The 22,980-nt window shown below is 46.7% G+C and overlaps 1 protein-coding gene and 1 pseudogene across 1 annotated transcript; one reads left to right on the forward strand and one right to left on the reverse strand.

The window, feature by feature from the left end:
- Nucleotides 1-892: 892 nt before the first annotated feature.
- On the reverse strand, nucleotides 893-1,883 carry LOC133282282 (olfactory receptor 5J3-like; annotated as a pseudogene).
- Nucleotides 1,884-8,822: 6,939 nt separating this feature from the next.
- On the forward strand, nucleotides 8,823-9,758 carry LOC133282283 (olfactory receptor 5AP2-like). The gene has a single exon (XM_061478322.1). It carries the CDS (start codon nucleotides 8,823-8,825, stop codon nucleotides 9,756-9,758), a length of 936 nt encoding a protein of 311 aa, XP_061334306.1.
- The last annotated feature ends 13,222 nt before the right edge of the window (nucleotides 9,759-22,980 follow it).

The following is a 22,980-nucleotide window of genomic DNA, read 5'->3' on the forward strand; positions in this document are numbered from 1 at the left end:
CCTTCTCAGTTAACAGGTTGTGTTGGGGAAGAGTTGGGTGGGAGGAAATATCACTTACAGCAGCCCCACAACAAGAAAATAGGGGAAAAAAAACATACTTCTCCCTAAAGTCATTACATTCAATCACACTAAAATCCTTGGCAATAGGGGAAAATCCTACTCTCAGCTGCTACTTCTCCTAAACCAGATATGAGATGAAGCCCACAGCGAGGAGGTTAGAAATAGGTGGCCTTTAAGCTCCCTCCAACCCACACAGTTCTGAGACCTCTTTGGCTGAGCTGGATGTTTCCAGTGGTAGGAAGGAAGGTGCAGGATGACAGACACAGCTCTGCTGCCTCCAGCCTGGGATGTTCTGGTCACACAGAGATTTCGCATCTTCCCAATGCTCAATCACAGCAGGTACCATGCTCATCCTCTGGCAGCTCAGTGGCTCTGCTTCTCCTCCCATTTCCTTACTTTGCACTGCACATCCTTCTGGAAGCAAATGGGATTTTATGCATTTCCTTGCATTAGCCCAAAGTAAAGTGATGTATTTTGGATGTACCTCCTCAAAACCCTTCATCCCTCCTTGAACTTACCTCTGGATGAATCACTGCTTGAATCAGTGCAACTTCTAAAGTTAAACTGAAGAGGGAAATTCCTCATGGGCTTATTTTTGCCACCTCCTATGATATCACATCTTTCCCCCCCAAAAAAAAAACAAAACCCAAGAGATGACAAGGGAATATTTATCAGAGACCTATATTGAGGGGATGCTTAACATCACCGAGTCTCTGCAGAGTTTAAAGCATGGTTAGGATGTGCTGTACCTGCTCCTGTAAACACATTAAGTTCCTTCCTCCTCCAGACAGCTGACACAAACAAGTTAAAAAGGGAATGAGGAGGAGTTCTATCAACTGATTGGGACGGGGTTGGTCAATGAGCAGCTCGCAATGAGGTTATTTGCTGTTGCTTTTCTAAGGGCATCTTTAACATCCTTGTTCCTCAAGCTGTAGATCAGAGGGTTGAGCATAGGGACAAGGAGGGTGTAAAACACAGCGGTGACTTTCTCTTTCTCCAGGGAGTACTTGGAAGCTGATTGCATGTGGCTGAGCCCAGCAGGGACATAGAACAAGGTAACGGTCCGGAGGTGGGAGGCACGAGTAGAGAAGGCTTTGTGCCTTCCTTCAGCAGACCTAATCCTCAGGATGGACAAGAGGATGTATACATAGAAGGTGATGATGAGGACCAGCACAGACATGGAAATGCTCCCATGAAGAATTACAAGCAAAAGCTCATTGAGGTGGCTGTTGGAGCAAGAGAGCTTCAGCAAAGGGTTAGTGTCACAGAAGTAATGGTTGATGGTGTTTGGACCGCAGAAAGGCAACAGCAGCAAGCAACAGGTTTGGATTAGGGAGTTCAAAATCCCCCCCCCCCCCCATGTATGATGCAGCCACCAGCTGAACACAGACCCCGTGGGGCATGGAAACCGTGTAGAGCAGTGGGTTGCAGATGGCTACATAGCAGTCATAAGCCATCACAGCCAGCAAGAACACCTCTGTGGTCACAAACATGAGGAAGAAGAAATGCTGCAGGAAGCAGGCAGGGTAAGAGATGGTTTTGTTTTCCACCAAGAAGGCAAGAAGCAGCTTTGGAGCAAAGACAGAGGAGTAGCAAAGATCGACAATAGAGAGATTGCAGAGGAAGAAGTACATGGGAGTGTGCAGCCGGGGGCTTGTCTTGATCACTGCCATCAGCCCAAGGTTGCCCGTGAGAGTGATGAGATAAATCATGAAGAAGATTACAAAGAGAGGAGTCTGCAGCTTGGGCTCGCTTGTCAGGCCGAGGAGGATGAAGTGGGTCACTGCGGTGTGGTTGCCTTCAGCCCTGTTACTGTATTGCATGGCAGCATCCCTGCGGGAAGGAGGAAAGATGGAGTGAAATAGGGAAGAGCAATGCCGTGTGGCTTGCATGTACTCTGTTAGGCTGGACATTAAAACAATAAAGATTTGATAGTTGAGGCAACATCTAACTGTGGTTCTTGGTGAATCTTCACAGGCAGAGAAACACATCCAAAAGCCCTTCAGAAATCTCTTAATCATGAGGCTAAATCAGACCTTTTCTTTTAAAAACCCAAACCCAATCTTTGAAAACTGGAGAAGAGGTGAAGAACTTGCCAACTTGTCATCACATTTCATTAGGGAGGCAGAAAAAGGGACTGTGCATTCCATTTGCTCCATGAGAAAGACTGAAAACATCTGAGTGTGATGCCCCAGGAGCCCTGAATCCATCACCCCAGCTCTGATACAGCATTGCTGGATCCCCAGCTGCCCACAACAACTCATTGAGTGAGATACTCGAGTCTCAGGAGGTTTCCCTGGCAGCGTGGGGCAGAAAGTCCTGTCCTAGACAGCAAAAATAGGCTGAGCTGGCACATTGCTGTCGGTAGAATCGTAGAACAGTTAAGGTTGGAAAGTACCTTAAGATCATCCAGTTCCAACCCCCCTGCCATGGGCAGAGACACCTCACACTAAACCACCTCACCCAAGGCTCTGTCCAACCTGGCCTTGAGCACTGCCAGGGATGGAGCATTCACAACCTCCCTGGGCAACCCATTCCAGTGCCTCACCACCCTAACAGTAAAGAACTTCTTCCTTAGATCCAACCTAAACTTCCCCTATTTAAATTTTAACCCATTCCCCTTTGTCCTATCACTACTAGCAGTTTTGGTCAGGTTCCAGCACAGAGAGAACTATTCCCCTCAATGTGGCAGATGAGTCTAACAGAGAGTCAGTGCACTTAACTTCTGTTATCTCCTCCAGCTCAGGTATTAAAAGGCTTTAAACTAGATGTGTTGGGGGAGGGGAGCATCATTCCATTCCAACACACCCAGTCAGTTGCCAGAACCTATAATAAATGCTGGGAGCAATGTAGAGATATCCCAGCCGCTCCAGCCTATGAGCCGGCTTCATTTGGAGCTCGGCTCAGATGCCTCTATACAAACACCCGTAGCATGGGGAACAAACAAGAGGAATTAGAGATGCGGTCACGTCTACAGGGGTATGATATAATAGGCATCACAGAAACATGGTGGGATGGCTCCTATGACTGCAGTGTTGGAATGGAAGGTTACAGGCTCTTTAGGAAGGACAGGCCTGGCAGGCGGGGAGGGGGGGTTGCCCTTTATGTTAGGGATAGGCTGGAGAGTATGGAACTCTGTCTGGGGACAGGTGAGCAGTCCACAGAGAGTTTGTGGGTCAGGGTTAAAGGGAATACAGCTATGGGAGACATTACTGTGGGCATCTGTTACAGACCTCAGGAAGCTCTCGGGAGAACTGGCTACACAGGATTTGGAGAAGGCTGAGGTTCTGAATGACTTCTTTGCCTCGGTCTTCACTGGCAAAGGCTCTGACCACACCACCCAAGTCTTGGAAGGCAGATGCAGGGACTGTGAGAATGAAGACCTTGCGCCCACTGTAGGAGAGGAACTGGTTCAAGACCATCTTAAAAATCTGAACGTGCACAAGTCTATGGGTCCTGATGAGATCCACCCACGGGTCCTGAAGGAGCTGGAGAATGAAGTTGCGAAGCCACTGGCCACCATATTTGAGAAATCATGGCAGTCAGGTGAAGTTCCCATGACTGGAAAAAGGGAAATATAACCCCCATTTTCAAGAAGGGGTAAATGGATGACCCGGGGAATTACAGACCAGTCAGTCTCACCTCTGAGCCTGGCAACATCTTGGAGCAGGTTCTCCTGGAAGGCATGCTAAGGCACATGAAAATCAACAAGGTGCTTGGTGACATCCAGCATGGCTTCACTAAGGGGAAATCCTGCCTGACCAATGTGGTGGCCTTCTATGATGGGGCTACAGAACTGATGGACAGGAGTAGAGCAGTTGAAGTCATCTACCTGGACTTGTGCAAAGCATTCAACACTGTCCCACAGGACATCCTTGTCTCTAAATTGGAGCGACATCGATTTGATGGATGGAGCACTCGGTGGATAAAGAACTGGCTGGATGGCCACATGCAAAGCGTTGTGGTCAATGGCTCAATATCCGGCTGGAGACCAGTAACGAGTGGGGTCCCTCAGAGATCAGTGTTAGGACTGGTCTTGTTTAACATCTTCGTCGCTGACATGGACAGTGGGATTGAGTGCGCCCTCAGCAAGTTTGCCGATGACACCAAGCTGTGTGGTTCGGTTGATACCCTGGAGGGAAGGAATGCCATCCAGAGGGACCTCGATACGCTTGTGAGGTGGGCTGATGACAACCCCATGAGGTTTAACCATACCAAGTGCAAGGTCTTACACTTGGGTGGGAGCAATCCCAGGCACAGCTACAGGTTGGGCAGAGAAGAGATTCAAAGCAGCCCTGTGGAGAAGGACTTGGGGGTGCTGGTCAATAAGAAAATGAACATGAGCTGGCAGTGTCCCAGAAACCAACCGTATGCTGGCCTGCATTAAAAGGAGCGTGACCAGCAGGTCGAAGGAGGTGATCCTGCCCCTCTACTCTGCTCCTGTGAGACCTCACCTGGAGCATTGTGTGCAGTTCTGGTGTCCTCAACATAAAAAGGACATGGAACTGTTGGAACAAGTCCAGAGAAGGGCCACAAGGATGATCAGGGGCTGGAGCACCTCCCATATGAAGACAGGCTGAGGAAATTGGAGCTGTTCAGCCTGGGGAAGAGAAGGCTGTGTGGAGACCTCATAGCAGCCTTCCAGTATCTGAAGGGGGCCTATAGGTATGCTGGGGAGGGACTCTTCATTAGGGACTGTAGTGACAGGACAAGGGGTAATGGGTTAAAACTGAAACAGGAGAAGTTTAGGTTGGATCTAAGGAGGAAATTCTTTCCTGTGAGGGTGGTGAGGCACTGGAATGGGTTGCCCAGGGAGGTTGTGAATGCTCCATCCCTGGCAGTGGTCAAGGCCAGGTTGGACGAGGCCTTGGGTGATATGATTCAGCATTAGGTGTCCGTGTCCACAGCAGGGGGGTTGGAACTAGATGATCTTAAGGTCCTTTCCAACCCTAACGATTCTATGATTCTATGATTTTATGATTCTATTATTTCCATGGTTTTCCCCACTCAAGGTCAGGAAGGCATTGGCAGGCTGCTCCTCACAACTCTGAGACTAAGAAATGAACTGGACATCATGTTCTGTAGGTAATAGAATACTTCTGGCTTTATTTGAGGGGATTTCTTAGAATCCCAGACTGGTTTGGCTTGGAAGAGAGCTTAAAGCTCCTCCAGCTCCAGCACCTTCCACTGGAGCAGCTTGCTCCAAGCCCCTGTGTCCAACCTGCCCTTGAACACTGCCAAGGATGGGGCAGCCACAACTTCTCTGGGCACCCTATGCCAGCACCTCAGCACCCTCCCAGGGAAGAGCTTCTGCTTAAGAGCTCATCTCAGTCTCCCCTCTGACAGATTAAAGCCTTCATGGGGATTATGGGGAACCTCCTTCTACAGCCAAACATGAAAGGAAAGTGCATGTCACACGGATTCCCACCAGAGATCATCCGGATCCCTGGCAGTGCACACTGGGAGCAAACCCCCCCAGTCTGGGCATCATTTTGGCTTCCAATTCTTTCCAGAGCCACATGCTCCCCTTTCCCTCTCTCTCCAGCAGTAAAACCATTCACAGGAGCAGCAGGACATGGTGCGATGTTGCAGATGAGCATCCTCCATCCTCCTCCTGCTGTCAGCTCTGCCACACTCACCTCCTCATCTCCCTGCTCAATACCAGCCCTGCAGCCACAGCAGGAGATGGATGGGGCCGAGCCTGCTCCACAGGGCATGGGATATGTGTATGGATGTGTATGGATGTGTATGGATGTGGTGGACATAGGGGGGTGTGCACGGATATGGTCCCTCCTTGCTTTGCATCAGTCCTGGTCCCAAATGCTCTCACTGCTCACACTGCCCTCGTGGCCACCCTGCAGGACATGGGAGGCAGAGGCTCTCCTCTCCGCTATGATGGACATAAGAAGGATTTAAGCACTGATCCCAAAGAATTGAAAGCTGAGTCCCAGTTTGGATCCAGCTGCATGCAGAGCAGGGACGGATTTCAGCCCTTGCCCTGTGCCTCCATCACCAGGGCACCAGCAGGGGCAGAAGCCATCAGCATCCCTATGAGAATGTCTCCCATTTCCTGCAGAGTGCCAGCATCCTTCATCCTGCCCCATGGTGAGCAGTGAGGTGCTGGAGTTTGCAGTTTGAAAGAATGCAGGTTTTAAGTCTTAATGCAGGTTTTAAACTATCACCTGGAGATGCTGACAGTTTTGGAAGATATTTTTGACAGGCTAGCAAGGAGCCAGGTAATAATGGTAAGTGTAGATCAGAAAAGACCAAGACATAGGGGAAAAAAATAGCCACTAAGGGCAATAAAAGAGTGTAGATAAATCAGATTGTCTGTGGTCTTGTTGCACAAACAAGTCGCAGGAAGAAAGCAAGACTTGGAAATGATTCCAAACCAAGCCTGCAAGCCTAAGGAAGAGGCTGGGGAAACCAAAGTGCTTGGTAAAAGTGAAGCTCTGATGTCCTCTGTCACAAAACCAGCAGATAAACATCATCCCAAAGATACTTCCAAACCAAAGTGTTGCCAGCCTACTGAAGACTGAAAGTCTAATGTTATACTTGGTAAAGGAAAAGGCACTAAGGAAAAGATAACAACACTTGAATGTAAGGATCAATTTGTTACTCTACTTTTCATCACTGAAAAACTACCTCCTAATTTGCTCATGTAGGGACATGTTCTGGATGGAAAATGACTGTCAGAGCAGTGAGCACTGGCTGGGCTGTCAGGTGCAGAGGGTGATGGGTTCTACTCTGCAGGAGCCTGGGGTCTGCCACAGGGGTTTGTCTCCTTTATCTGTCTAAACAGAACCAAAGGAGAACACCCTGGTGCAGGGACCATCTCACAGTACCTGAGCAAGAGAAGCAGGGCAGGAACAGAGACATGGACCAAGTTCAACCACAGCTCCAAAGCATCAGGAAAGCTGGTGATGAGGAGGCAGATTCAAGACCAAGCCAAGTCAGGTCGAGTCAATCCCTTGTTCAGGATCAGGTGAAAAAATTGCTAGAAAGATAGATGAGAAATCCTAGGTGACCACCAAAAGATTGCATAGGTGTGCTGAACTCCTACTGAACTGGAAACCAGAACTCCTCTAGTAAAGCTCAGTCTGCCTGTTCTGAGCTTAAATAGAGATGGGGAACAACAGGAAGAGGGTGGGGATGGAGCCCAGCTGAGGCTGGTGAGGGGGATAAAGGCCTATTAGTTCAGCCTGGGACAATTCCTCCCTGCCTCAAAATGCCTGTTTTTCATCTTTGAATACTGTGGAAGTCCAGAGGCACCAGCTCAGCTGTTGGACATCCAGGCACTACATGTGGGTAACCCCATTTGGGCTGGAAAACTGGGTTCACCCTCCACAGAAGAGCATCAGCAGCTCCAGAGATGGAGTCGCTTGTTCTTCATGTCCCTTTTGAGAACTGTATGCAAGATCTGGAATGTCTCTAAACCCATTTTCATTGTGTCAGTATGTTCAGACCAAAACATTTGCATGGTCCACAAGTGTGTAGGAAGCATCCTCTGAGCTGCCTGTAACTGCTGCTGTGCAGCTGTGCTCAGGCACGGCTCATACACTCCACATCTCTCAGATTCCCAAGCACCACAATGCATTTCAGAGGTGATTTCACACCCTTTGCTTTTCCTTCTTTTTGTTTTTCTCTGCAAAACATGAGCAACCCTGGAGGCTTCCTCCCAGGAGAGCACATGCAACTGTATTTACAGCCTAAGCACCACAAGCTGGGCTCTTGGTGTCTGGCAGGAGCTCACCTCTCTTCACATCAGGTGCTTAACAGAGCTGATGCTGGCACATAGATGTTCTCTGCTGCGTTGGGGATAAATCCTTGGCTCCCATCACTTGGTGACAGAGGGAAGGCACAGGAGGTAACACCAACAGAAAGCAGAGCCTCGCCTGCACTGAGGAGGTGGGCTTGTGTCTGCATGTTCTTGCATCCTCTTTGGTAAAGCTGTGTCAGAAAACAGCCTTACCAATGTGGGTTTTCTTTATAAGAAGAGGGAGTAATGTCTGATGCAGGTTGTGTTTCCTTTGCATAGGCAGCTAGAGCAGATGCACTAATTTGTTCAAGTGTTAAATGAGGAGGAATCTTACTTTGTTATAAAGAAATAAAATTTTCAGATTGCCAACAGAATATAATCACTAACAAATCAGAATTTGGAATCAGCGCGTTTTAAATATCAACTCTGCTTTTAAGGAAGCAAATTAATGCCCATGGGTTTAGGATGATTTATTGTCCATTTAACCAATGTTAATGTTATCTGTTGTTAATGATCTCAAATAGTTTGATAAATGCGATTTGGTGACATGAATGATAATTAGAAGTCAAGGCAATATACCTAGAGGACATTAATGTGTAAAATGGGATTTCACTGGGACTGGGACTCTCCAGGTTTACATTCACTGCTATGAGGTCCCTGTGAGGTGTCTTCCAGCACAAATTGCTGCCAAACCGAAAGTGAATAAAGATCTGATTCTTTCAGCATACCTGAAAACACACGTGTTTGAATAAATCCATAGTTTTAGGTATCCCAGCAACAAGTGCCATTTGTTGCTTCTACGGGCTCCCTGTCCTATTGAAAGTACCACAAGTGAAAAACATATATATATAATGTGGGATAGAAAATACAGTAAACTATATTAATTCCACCAAAACGTCAAAGTTAAACTAGTGACTGACTGTAGTTAGATCCACTCCTGAATATCTCTGTTTAATCAGTATGATGTTCTAATTCCTTTTGTCTCAGCAGGTAACACCTGGTCATGGGAGGAAATCACACACAGACTGAATTCATCCTGTTGGGAATTACAGACAACCCATATGCACAGACCCCACTTTTTGTCTTGTTTCTATTGATTTACATTGTCACTTTGGTGGGGAACATTGCGATCACCATCTTGGTTCGGGTGTCTCCCAGCCTCCACACCCCCATGTACTTCTTCCTCACCCATTTTGCCTTCACTGACATCTGCTATTCCACAGTCATCTCCCCCAGGATGCTGGCAGACCTGTTATCAGAGGACAAAACCATTTCTTTCACTGGGTGCATGATGCAGTTCCTCACCTTTGCTGACTTTGCTACTATTGAGAGTCACCTCCTGGCCATGATGGCCTATGATCGGCACGTTGCTATCTGCCAGCCCCTGCTTTATGTGACCATCATCTCCAGCCGCATCTGCTGGCAACTGACAGCATCATCCTACCTATTCGCCTTCCTCAGTGCCATCATCTACACATGGTGCCTGTTTGGAGGTTCCTTCTGCGGTCCTAACCGCATCGACCACTTTTTTTGCGACGTAGTCACTGTGCTAAAGCTCGTGTGCTCTGACACGCACAGCAGTGAGATGGTCATCTTTGCTTTATTCACTGTCAATGCAGTGTTTGCAAGTGTGATCATTTTGCTCTCCTACATGTCTATCATCCGCACCGTGCTGAGGATGTGCTCAGCACAGAGCAGGGCCAGAGCCTTCCACACCTGTGTCTCCCATTTGATGGCTGTTTCCATGTACTTTGGGACAGGATTCTTCATGTACCTACAACCTCCTTCTAGCCACAGGAGCCTGGATAAGGTGGCCTCCATCTTCTATGCTGTGCTCATCCCCATGCTCAACCCCTTCATCTACAGCCTGAGGAACAGGGAGGTGATGGGGTCTCTGGTGAAATGCAGGAGGAGCTTTTTCAGCCACTGGCAACACTGAAGCGTTCTGTCATCCAGGACATGAACAGTTCATCTCAAGTGAGAAAGCCTATAGGGCACTAAAACAAAGGGATTTTTCCCAATAATCCCCATGATTTGATGTAGATTCTTCCATGCTTCCTGCACAAAACTCAATTACAGTTTTTAATGAGATATAGATCCCCAGAATCACATCTTCCTTCCTTGGAAGGAAACTAAAAGGAGAGGAACCTCAAACTTCAATCCATTTCATAGTCAGCAGCCTGTAGGAAGAAATTACCCTCAATTATCCCAGCCCTCTTTCCCTCACAGGAAACACCAATCAGCTTTGCTCAGTTATAACTTTTGTCACTGATAAATATCTATTTTTCTTGCAAGATTCTTGACCTTGTCCCTCAGCTCCAATAAAATTCCTCACTCTTACCTGTGAGCTCTTTATTAAAGCTGCTGGGGTGGGAGGGAAGGTGAAGTGTAGTTTTACATTTGCTTGTTGAAAAAGAGTCACAGAAAAGGTTTCAAAAGATTCATTGCATTTGTTTGTGCCTTTCAAGGAACAGAAGCTGGTGGGAATAAAGATCTCAAGCTGTGCCTTTGAATGTTAAAGGGAATCCCTCCCCAGGCTGCAGCTTCATAGGAGATTTCATTTAAAGGAAAAAGTTATAGACAATATAATTCATAATGGAGGATGATGAACTGTGCTGAGACCACCCAGTGTTAGGGACATTTCGGGCACATCAGGATCTCCTCCCTTTCATTTTAAGTGGTGTTTTACATTCATCTGAAATAACCTTTTACCTAAATGGTGAGAGAAATGGAATTCCACTTGGAGATAAGCACCCATATCCCATGCCCATGCCCTACTCATGCTCAAGCACACCGCGAAAACCAAATTGTCTATTTCACATTAGAATTAACTTTGTCAGAAGCTTCCATAAATGAAAGAACAAAGAATTGATGGTAAGTGAGAGCTGTCTGGGTCTCAATAAAGCCAAAACACACTGATGGGGGAAAGTATCTTTCCCTTACCTGCTGTGAGTGAGAATTAACTTCTAATGGGAAAGTATATGGATGGTGAACAGAATTTTTATGTGCTCAGAAAAACAACAGTATGAAAGCATACACGGTCATCGGTGGTGGGGCAACGTGGCTTTGACCTGCAGTCAATGAAGGAGCCAGAATCTGTATCATTAAATGCTAAAGGGCTTGGCACCTTGGATATCAGAGGGCTTCCTTCAAAATCTTCACCATATCTTGTTTTCTTCCATTTTGTTGGATATTTTGGCTTACACTATACATATAGAATCATAGAGCCACAGAAAGCCCAGGCTGGGCCTCAAAAGATCATCTGGTCTGAGCTTCTGTAGAAACAGGAGTCTAGATGTGCAGTGTCCTGTGTAGGGCTCATTGCTGCTTGATGAATTAGCCCACTCTGGTGTCCTTATTTCCTCTTGGGTTTAAGAAAGTTTGCAAAGCAGAGACAAACATTTACCCAGACTGGATGATACTTCACTCATAGAGGACTGGATTGCCATAGTCCTGTGTGGAGGAAACTGCTCAGTGATCTGGCAATAGAAACCTCAGTTTAAGATGCCGGGGAGGCAGCATGGTGAATTCCAGCAACACAAGAAACAGGCTTGAGGTTTTGGAAATACATTTCATACTGAGAGCATCATTGTATGAATTCTGTTTCAATCTTTGCAGAAAAGGGATCTATAAAATGCAGCCACCCCTGGCTGTAGACACAAACTTCCCACGTCAAATACATGATGGGGGTCCTCTGCATAAATGGTTCTGATACCTCAAATAGCAAGCACCTTTTTGGTAGGAAGAGCTGGACATGGGTCTCTTTGCCCTGTGCTTCAGGTGCTGTTAGATCAGCCTAAATGTTTTGGAGAAGGATTTTGTTTTTTGTGGAGATGATTCAAAACCTGGCCTCTATTGACATGAACATTAAAGATGATATTCATATGACAGCCTTGTTAACCTAACAATTAGTTAGCAATTCTCATCTTTAGATACCATATAGTCCCTTCAGATCATCCAGTCCCAACCCCCTGCCACGAGCAGGGTCACCTTTCGCTAGAGCAGCTTGCTCCAAGCAACTGTGTCCAACCTGCCCTTGAACACTGCCAGGGATGGAGCATTTACCACTGCTTTGGGTAACCAGAAGTCATGAAGTAACGTGTGTCTGTTCCTGAGCTGTCCCAGTTATTTCTTCATGATGATGACTGCACCACACAGACATAATTCCATAGTCCTAGACCATTATCCCAGTGAAACATTCACATGAGCATGGGTAGGTGGATCAGATTGGATGAACCATGTCAGGAAGCATAAAGGCATCTAGGACAGAGTTCAGTTGCCTGAACATTAACTATTAACACCCTGGAGATGCCCCTGAAGCTCACTCTGAGCTTTCAGATGTTGCTCCAGAATGACCCAACCCTTCTGAAGGTTGCAGGATGTACATGTCAAGTGCTTGCCAAGGTCCTGGGCACTTCAGGACAGAGCAAATGACACCACATTTCTATATAAGGGAGACCAAACCTGACCTGGGGCATTTCATTGCATCTGACTCCTTCCCTGCAACTTAAGTGATAGTTTCCACCACCACTTATAGGAAAACATGCAAAGAAAGTGGTTTCTTAGTCCTTCAATTATCTTATATGTTTTCCCCCTATATGAAGTTTTAGTCCAACTGAAAGGAAAACTGAAATACCTCTTTTAAGAGTGTTGGGATGAGGGATTAGGAGATCTGAAGTAGTTTCACCTTCTTCGAATTTAGATAATTAAAAGCTGAGTCATTAAATCACAGTTTTGTGTCTCCATCTGTGCTCAGTGAAAGTGTGTTTTTGTATCTCTAGTATTTGTCCAGATAAAAAGAGCAGTTTCAAGAGTTCAAGTTGGAAGACACACACACAGAGTGTCCTCCCCCCACTGTGTTTCCATCCCCATCAGAGGCTGGGGTCAGGCTGCATGAACTGGGCTCCTTTTAGACTCATTGAATGAACCAGGTTGGAAAAGCCCTTCAAGCTCATCCAGTCAAACCCTTACAACAGCACTGCCAAGGCCACCACTAACCCATGGCACTGAGGGCCTTGTCTATAGGGTTTGTGAACACTTGCAGGGCCGGTGCCTGCAGCCCTGCCCTGGGCAGCCTGTTCCAATGCCTGAGCACCCTCTGGGGCAGGAATTGTTCCTCAGCTCCAACTAAACCTGCCCTGGTGCATCTTGAGGCCATTTCCTCTTGTCCTGTCTTTTGGATTAAAACAAACTGAAAATAGTTTTGAGGGGGCAACTGATGCAGTTTGTCTTCCAGGAGGCCTTCACATCCTGACTGGAATTCATTTAATCCGGAGAAAGCTATTCAGAGATGCACATACCATGGAGAGAGGGTGCATGGTACAAGTCCTTCTGATGTTCAGACCTGCTCTGGACAACATCCATCCTCACCAGCTGTCCTAGGATGTGATAAAACATCCTCTTATTTCTATCCATTCTAGAAGGGACCTGACTGGCACATAACGAGGCAATGAATTTTAGATGTTGAGTCAGGTGACCCATGCTTATTCTCCAATCCCAAATTCATAATGGTAGGAAAATCACATTTATGAAAGCCAGTCAGACATGGAGGATGGATGTAGTAGACTTCAACTTGCATCAGTTTAACAGATTAAGAACATTTTTAACTGGTAAAAACTAAAGAGAGACACAAATAAATTCATCCCAAGGCAACTAATCACAAGAAATTCAATGTATGAAGTATTCTTGAGGAGGCTGAAAAGTGAAGAGAAATGCAATGAGCTTCCCCAGCTCCCTTTATTAGGGGTCAAAAGCAGGAAGGGACAAAGCACCCCATTAGCAAGAACCACATGATCTGCGCATGTCATGAAGACAGGGATGTGTCTTTACAGAGAGAGTAGGACCAAGCTTGCATGGGCACAGAAAGCCCTCCAGCAGGCCCGAGATCCAGGCTTTCACAATACAAGCACTCACAGCTATTTCCATCACAAGTGATGCTGCTCACTTTGCCAAAGCAAGAAGTGGTCCCTGGGGACCAAGCACCCTTCCAGGAGTCATCAGCTTTAACAAGACCTTCTGGGGTTTACCAAGGAAGTTTCCTCATCACCACAAAAGCTTCTCAGAAAACTTGGATGTGACTTCCCTCATTCTTCATAACAAGCCATCAGAGATTAATTAGCTGGGGATAACAAGAAAGAAACTTTCTTCTTTGTTAACAACAAAGTTAACTTCTACAGCTGCCTTGCTTGACAGAGATGGTTCAGGCCCAAAGCCAAGGAGTTGGAGGGTCAGTGTGTTGGCATGTTTGTGCATTAAGGACAATTTCATGGGCCTGGATCATAGAATTCCAGCCTGGTTTGTGTTGAAAGGGACCTTAAAGCTCCTCCAGCCCCAACCCCTGCCACGGGCAGGGACACCTTCCAATAGAGCAGCTTGCTCCAAGCCCCTGTGTCCAACCTGCCCTTGAACACTGCCAAGGATGGGGCAGCCACAGCTTCTCTGGTCACCCTGTACCAGCGCCTCAGCACCCTCCCAGGGAACAGCTTCTGCCTAAGAGCTCATCTCAGTCTCCCCTCTGACAGGTTAAAGCCATTCCCCTTGGCCTGTCCCTGCAGGCACCTGTCCTAAGCCCCTCTCCATGTTTCCTGAAACCCCTTTAGGCAGAGGTTTATGGGGAAAAGTTCCTTTCTTATGGCTCTAAAAAGAGCAAAACAACACTAGCATTTTCTAGGCAATAATTTCCTATCCATCCATGCAGAATTTAAACCCCTCATCAGGAATTTAATATCTGCTATTAGCAACCTTTATGAAAGCAAACACACACCCAGGACACTGCCGACATCCATTTTGCTTTCCTATTCTGTTCAGGAAGTGATTTATGCATGCTGAGCTTTGAGGCTCTACTGCATTAGACATTATTGACCAACAGAAATGATTGAGGACAGGTTGGATGGTGATTGCAGCAACCTGCTCTACTGGAAGGTGTTTCTGCCTGTGGCAGGGGGCTGGAACTGGGTGAGCTTTAAGCTCCCTTCCAACCCAAACCATTCCATGGTTGTATGAAAAGCTGCTTGCACCTCCTCACTTTTGAATGGGGTTTCTGAAGGACCCCAACACATCAGCACAGTGAGCTGATGTTTCCCATTACTTAAATTGACTCTTCAGGCTATGGCCTGTGTTTGCTCTGAACACAATCCACATTGTAGCTGTGTCTGCCCATCACCCTTCACTGCAAGTGGAGAGAACCATGCACTTTTTCCAGAAGAAATCCCTGATATGGATGTTTAAAATAGATCCAAGCTGAATCAAAAACCCCAGATGCATCCTTGTCTCTATAAGACGAACCTTCTGTGTCTAATTCAGATGTGAAAGCCTACAGTTAGATAAGATGACTCCTTGGACTGATGTGACTCAACCCCCAAACCCTGGAATGAGAAATCATGAGTAAGCTGCAGCTGGGATGGAAAATAACCTTTGCCTAAATGGAGAGACATAAGGAAAAGAAGAAATGATAGGGTAGCTCCAGACAACACTGAGAGTCTTTGAGCCATGAAATAGGTTGGACATGTCTGCATACAACATATGGCCAGAAGCATGGAGCATCTGTGTCATCAGCACCAGATGGCATCCAAGGAAAAGCCAACACTGCTCAGGCAGTGCCTTGAAAGGCTGTTCCTGGTCCAAGTTACGTGACTACTTATCACAAGGAATGAAGTTACACTCCGCTTCTAGGTCAGCATGGTGGCAGCTTTCCACGGTGCAGGCCCATCCAGGAAAGCAAGACACCCAGATACATCCTATGGAGGAAATATGTACATTTCCTATGAGGAAATAAGGAGATGGGCACATGAAGCTGAGAGCTGGTGGTCATAAGGTTCCCCACCACCATGGTGTTGGAGATGAGTAAAACAGTCCCAAAGAGCAGCTTCTACACGTTGGGGAAGCCCAAGAGGACAAACGTGGTCACACTCAAGTGCTTTCCTCCAGCCACTCTCTTGGCAGCAGGAGACAAAGAAACATGGGAAGAGGTTCAATCGCTTCTCCCAGCTCACAGGAACACACAGTGCATGAGGTTAATGCAGAATTTGGGGTTTCCTTTAGGACTGCACCCAATTCCTGGGAGAGAAAACCATGATGGTTGAAGGTCCTAAATAATACACTGAAAAATAATACCTTGATAAAATAATAGGCAATAGTTCCTATATGGAAAAAAATAATCTTAAACCTTAAATCCTAAAGCTGTGGCTGCTCTGTTATGGAAAGAATTGGTCCTGCAAAAGATAAGTGTCTTCTCATGAGCATCCAAAATCTTTTTAAGAGGGAGGCTTGTTTGGGATGATTTCTTTGCTGTCTGTGGGAGTTGTTCTTATTTAAGGACAAGTAAATACAATAATATCATGCCTTAATCTGCCACAAGAATTAGTGTTGCATTAAATAGATAAGAAATCAAATTGGAGTTATTTTCTGACTCTGTAGTGATGTTTGAGTCAATTATAGTGAGACCAGAATCCCTGAATGCAATTCCACGTACTTGTAGCTTAAAGGGAAAAACCAACCCCTTCTCATCTGAATTATTCTTGCATATATTCCGTCCTCTGTTCTTACTTCTATTTAAAGAACATGTATGTATGTATAGATGTACACAAGATGACTGCTGTTCATGTTAACCTGAAGTATGCAGACCTTAAAAAGATGAGGGGATGACCTTAAAATAACTATATTGCCTGATGAGAAATGAGCATTCCTCCTCCTTCCCCTCCCACTCCCCTCTTTCCATCAGCCCCTTTTCAAGCAAGAGGACCATTTCTTCAGCACAATTCATCTTCTCCCTCCACCCTTCCCAAAGCAGCTTTTACTTCTCCATTCCCCAGCCCGTGGTCAGATGTTCATTGCACATTGATGGCTCATTTCAACTCAGTGGACACCACAAGAGCCTTGTCCCTCTCTGATAAGGTGCCCCCCAGCCTGTCTTAGTGCTTAGAGCAAGTCCTCCTCATAGGCAGGACTCAGCATTTTCTCTTTTTGAAGTCTGTCTGATTCCACCTGCCCATTTTGGACCTAAAACTGGCCCACAGCTTCTCTGGGCACCCTGTGCCAGCGCCTCAGCACCCTCCCAGGGAAGAGCTTCTGCCTAAGAGCTCATCTCAAGCCACCAACATCTCTTTCCAAGCCATCAATACTGGTAAAGGCAGACACAGAGATGAACTCACCAGTACTTGAAGAAAATCTCCTTGCTTCTTCCACCAGGACCTCAGAAGGGTTCCTCCAAATAACAACAGTGTCTAAAAGAAACCATTCTAATATCTCCCAATTCTTTTTCAAAAAGAAAATAAAGATAACATGGCCAACAGTTTTAAAGGGAGTAAAACCAAAGTGAATTTCATCTTTCCATTTCTACATAGAATCATAGGATCGTTAGGGTTGGAAAGGACCTTAAGATCATCTAGTTCCAACCCCCCTGCCGTGGGCAGGGACACCTTACGCTAAATCATATCACCCAATGCCTCGTCCAACCTGGCCTTGAACACTGCCAGGGATGGAGCATTCACAACCTCCCTGGGCAACCTATTCCAGTGCCTCACCACCCTAACAGGGAAGAATTTCCTTCTTATATCCAAACTAAACTTCCCCTGTTTAAGTTTTAAACCATTACCCCTTGTAATGAAAGGAAGTAGCTCAGTTTCCAGCTACCCTGGAGAGAAAAGCTTGGTACTCCGTGTTCCTGGTTCTTCTTAGACATCTAGATACCACACACTGGAGAGGAATCACATCCTCAGTGTAGAACCCACACATTCAAAACCCAAGGCTTGAAATCCTTTCCAATCAATAGGGAAAAAAACATGTTCCCCTTGTTTCATGACATTTTTACCTTACCAGCTAAGGGAGCCATACCAGACATCTCCAAAGAGGACAGCACTCACCCTCTTTTAGACATGACTTACAGTACAAGCCAAACATGAAAATTTCTCCTTATCTATTTATGAGCCAAGGTCCCATTACAGCTGATGAGACTCAGGCCAATGCAATCAGCAGAGCTCATTCAGATCTCTTCAGCTGGAGCAATGGAGGTGTCTGCCTTGCAGTGAGAGGCATGAACCCCACCAAATCTCCCTCAGCAATAAAGAGAACTGATGGACCCAGTAAACGCATAGAGGTGACATGGTACATTCAAATGTAAGGAGATAAGTGCTTGCCTAAGGACATTTGAGGTGATTCCTAAATCCAATCACTAAGTACCCAAAAAGGGGAGGTAGCTCCTACCCAGCATTTGCTCAGCTGCCTTTAAACCAGATTTAACTACAATGAAAGCAGCTCCACCTGAGAGTGGGGAGCTAAAGCCATTAGGAGCTCATCAGCAGGAATGCCAGAAGCCAGGCACCTCATTGCCTGCTCATCATGACCCAGCAGGAAGATGCATTGCAATGCTGGCTGAGGCTTCTGCTTCCTAGGACATCATGTGGTGTTTGCTCTGGCTCCTGCTCAGATGATAACCCCATTGAAGGCAGTGGCAGCCCTTAGACACAGCAAACCACTGGCTCCTTTAAACACACACAACAAGGAGCAAAAAGCTTTGGGGTTTGATAGCAGCAGCTCCAATGTGAAGCCACAAGAAGCAGAGTGATAGGGTTGTACACGTAGACTTGTGTTTTCAAGGCACTAAGATCTCAGGTTCCTGTTTAAACACTTGGTGATGGTGAAGGAGAGAGCAGCTGGACATAAAGTCATTGACTATTGTTGTAGAAGGCTCCAGAGAGACCTTATTGTGGCCTTTCAATACCTTAAGAGGGGCTACAAGAAATCTGGAGAGGGGCTTTGAACAAGGGCTTTTAGGGAGAGGCCAAGGGGTATGGCTTTAAGCTGCCAGAGGGGAGATTGAGATGAGCTCTTGGCCAGAAGCTCTTCCCTGTGAGGGTGCTGAGGCGCTGGCACACGGTGCCCAGGGAAGCTGTGGCTGCCCCATCCCTGGCAGTGTTCAAGGCCAGGTTGGACACAGGGGCTTGGAGCAAGCAAGCAACCCTGTGGCAGGGGTTGGAGCTGGAGGAGCTTTAAGGTCCCTTCCAACCCAAACAATTCCATGCTTCTATGATTTCAGGGGCAGAGAAAGGATTCATGCAAGAATTAATGGTGTCCCATTCTTTTCGACTTGATGCCTCCTGCAAGTTCTCCATGTGCTTTATCGTGCAGATGAGGATAAATCTGAGATTTCCTACTGTGAATGTGCAGCATGGGAAATTCCAGTTAGAAACAGAGGGAGTTAGAAAACCCCACTGTAAGAGCAGTCAAACACTGACATAGGGGCCAGGGAGGGTGTGAAACCTCTGCCCCTGCTTGTCCCCAAGGCTCAGCAGGAAAACAACTGTCATCTGGGTTAAATAATAACCAGGGAATTATCAGGAAGCTTTGGGAACAAAGCAGGATTCAGCTGATTGGCCCTGGATACCTGCTAGTTGTGTGTTGTTAAGAAATGAGAAAACCACTTATATCCATACTGAACTGAATCCAGCCATGGACCTTCTCCCTCCAGCCTAGGTTATTATGTGTGTCTAGTATAGCCCTAAGGCTCAGCCATGCCTCCGGGTTTCACCATGGTCCTGGCAGTGGCTGCAGCTCTATGGACTGAGGTAATGCACACAGTGATGTATTTTGGGGTGTTTTATGTATACTGTGTTTGCCCATCACCATTCAGCTCTCTCTGAAGGAAAGCAACAGGAGAGACATCAGGGCAGGCAATGCCATTGCTCCAGGCTGCCAAGGGCTGCCACGTATCAGGTCTGAAGGCTGCTGAACAGCACCACAGCTCCTGTGCTCTGTTGTGATCAGGCTGCCATGGAGATCATGGCTTCTATTGCTGCCAACAGGGGAATGGAAAGCAAAGGTGTGGAGCAGTGGATGGGGATTCCTTGATAGTTTCTGCCCTTTGGTGGGAATTCATCACTATCACTTCTTAAAACGCTTTCAAAACGCCTTCATTCATAACAGAGGTCACACAAGTACCATATTTCACTTAAATTCTTTGCTGTCTAAAATGAAATGAGGTGTATGGTGCTGGAAATCATTTTGTCCATCAAAAGCTAAAAATACTGCCTGCATGGCATCGCACTTATTTGCTATCATCTCTGTTTTTCTTGCTAAAGGTGTTTTTGTCCTTTTCTTAAGGCCTTTAATGAATTTAACAACACCATTAAGAAGTGGAGTTTCATTCAGTGGAAGGGTAGAATTCACAGTTTATTCTCATTTGCCAAGCAAAAGGGAGAACAAAAATGAAAAGAGCTTTAAGTTCATGCAGTCCAAGTGTTCCCTTGCCGTGTGTGGTGGTTTAAACCACGTGTCAAGGCCTCCACTGACCCATTGCACTGAGGCCTTGTCTATAGGGTTTGTGAACTCCTGCAAGGCTGGTGCCTGCAGCCCTGCCCTGGGCATCCTGTTCCAATGCCTGAGCACCCTCTGGGGCAGGAATTGTTCCTCAGCTCCATCTAAACCTGCCCTGGTGCAGCTTGAGGCCATTTCCTCTTGTCCCATCCCTTGTTCCTTGGGAGCAGAGCCCAGCCCCCCCTGGCTCCATCCTCCTGTCAGGCAGGTGTAGAGAGAGATCAGGTCCCCCCTTATCCTAAGATGTGCATGCTTGTAGTTGTCTACCTGTGTCTTCATGACATGAAATAAACTACTAATTAACTAATTAGGTGAAATTAACTACTAAATATAATTATCAAAGTATGGAGAGTGAAATCAGTTGTATTCTCAAACACATCAACCAGTGCATCATGTAAGTCTGGGTGCAGAAGACCCCCAACATGTTGTCCATACTTAACCAAAACCCGAGCATCTACCCCACATCTCCATTCTGTCTGGCCCTAAACTTGCACCATTCAAGATCATTATATTTTTGTGAGCCTCCTCAAAGCCTCCTTCACCTCCTTATTCCTCAGGCTGTAGATCAAGGGGTTCAGCATGGGAGTCACCACGGTGTAGAGCACCACAGCCCATTTATCTGCTGCTCTAGAGCTGTCTGAGCTGGGGAATAAATACATAAAAAAGCATGCCCCATAGAAGATGCTGACAGTGGTGAGGTGGGAGGTGCAGGTGGAGAAGGCTTTGCGCTTGCCCTCGGCTGAATTGATGCTCAGGATGGTGGGGATGATGGCCACGTAGGAGAGCAGGATAACCAGGCTGCTGGACACACCAAAGAGAGATGTTGCAGTGGTCAGGATGATGTGGCTGACTTTGGTGTCAGAGGTAGAGAGTGAGATGAGAGGGTAATGTCACAGAAGAGGTTGATGACACTGGACCTGCAGAAGGACAGGGTGGACATGCAGAAGGACAGGTCTGTCCCACGCCATTGGTCAGCCCCATGAGGTATAAGCCAGTCACCAGCGGGAAACAGCACTTAGGGGACACGACAAGGGGGTACATCAGGGGAGCTGGTACCATTGTCCATCAGCAATGTCAGGTACCATGTACAATGAACCAGGTTTCCACTCATCTTCAATTCCTTGTACTCAAACCATAGCTCACAAGTTTGGCTTCAAAGACCCAACAGAAGATCGTGGTGACCTTGTTAACGGTGAGGTAAATTCTGGCCACTACTTGTCCATCCAAACATCAATGCTCACATTACTCAAAGTACTCAGGTTGGTCAGGCATGACTTGGCCTTGGTACCTCTATACTGGGACAGTTTTTCCACAGCTGAGATGATGGAAGGGGTGAGATTGTCTTCGAACTCTCGGAGTTTATGAACCATTTCATCCACTGTTAGTGGTACTATGTCATTCCAGGTCACTGTTGCCAATGAATGGGCATATGATGACGGTGCATTCCGTGTAAGTTTTTGCCACATGGGTCGTGTACATTCAACTTCATCTGGATCTATAGGTGTATCCCCGTTATTCAGCTTGATGTGATAGATTATCTCTACGATGGCTGATTCTCTCAGAGACTGGATGCCTTTGTCTATAGTAGTCCACTTGGCCGAATGACTCGTAACATCATCCTTGTATGGAAACCTTTCTTTCACAGCTGCCAAGAGCAGCCTCCAAAGGCTGAGGGACTTTTTCTCTCTTGCAATTACTTTGTCAATTCCCCCTTCTCTAGCAAGTGATCCCAGCTGCTTGGCTTCTGTACCTTCTAGGTCGTGACCATCGTAACAGCGCTGTCTGTTGCAGTCGAAGTTTAAGCAGCTGCTGACATGTTTTTCATAGCTAAAAATAAAAGAGAAAGACTCCCAGCACCATTTCTGTTAGTTGGACATGGAAAACATGACTAAGCATACCCACTGTAGGCTATACTTATAATTTTAACTTCTTTTTTCCCCCCCGGATGTAGGAGTTTGCATTTGGATGCCTGATGTACAGTAAACCAAAATCTGTCTGGAGCACCCAGTTGAACAGGGGTCATTTTCCCTAAGAGACATACACAGACAAGGAGGGGGAGATGTTTATAACACACTTTCCGTTAGAGATTGCCTTGTCCCTAGCTTGGACACCAGAGGGTCTTGCCTCTCATTAAGAGTTGTTTGTGCTGTTTGCATGATGCAAGGTGCCTCAAGGGAGCAGCCAGGACAAGTTATTCCCAATGGGAAGGCAAGCTGGGAGCTGAAAGTGGCCACAAAGCAGAGCACAGTCCCCGTGTGCCTGAGCACAGCAGCAGCTTCCACTGATAGCCCAGGGGAAACTAAGAGTCAGGTTCATGGTTGTTACAGATCCGGAGCAAACCCAGTTACAGCACAGCCCTGGAAGTGGGCCCAGTGCCAGGACTGAGCTTAAATAGAGCCTGAGCCTATGGCAGAGGGTGTGTGAGAACGATCCAGGTGATGCTGGTCATGGCAATTACTGTAGCTGCACTCCCTGATGTCTCAAGGAGAGGGGAACTGGGTTTTCCACCACCCAATGCCCTAAACACAGCGGCAGCTCTGCATTCAGCCTCCTCTAATGTATTCCTGTGCGCAGAGGATGAAAGAATGGAGCAGAAAGGAGCAAAGAGCTCTTTTATTGTGTTAATGAGAATAATCTCTCCTCAGTTATGCAAAATCATGGAATCATGGAATGTTTTTTGTTGGAAGGGTGTTTAAAGCTCCTCCAGCTCCAACCCCAACACCTTCCACTGGAGCAGCTTGCTCCAAGCCCCTGTGTCCAACCTGCCTTGAACACTGCCAGGGATGGGGGATATGACATGGTCAAATCCACAAAGCACAGATCTGATACTGAGCATCCAGAAAGGAAAAGTT

This window comes from Pezoporus flaviventris, unplaced genomic scaffold (assembly GCF_033815535.1).
Source record: "Pezoporus flaviventris isolate CSIRO_AGI_PZ_B2104156 unplaced genomic scaffold, CSIRO_AGI_Pfla_v1 ptg000116l, whole genome shotgun sequence".
NCBI classification, from domain to species: domain Eukaryota; kingdom Metazoa; phylum Chordata; class Aves; order Psittaciformes; family Psittacidae; genus Pezoporus; species Pezoporus flaviventris.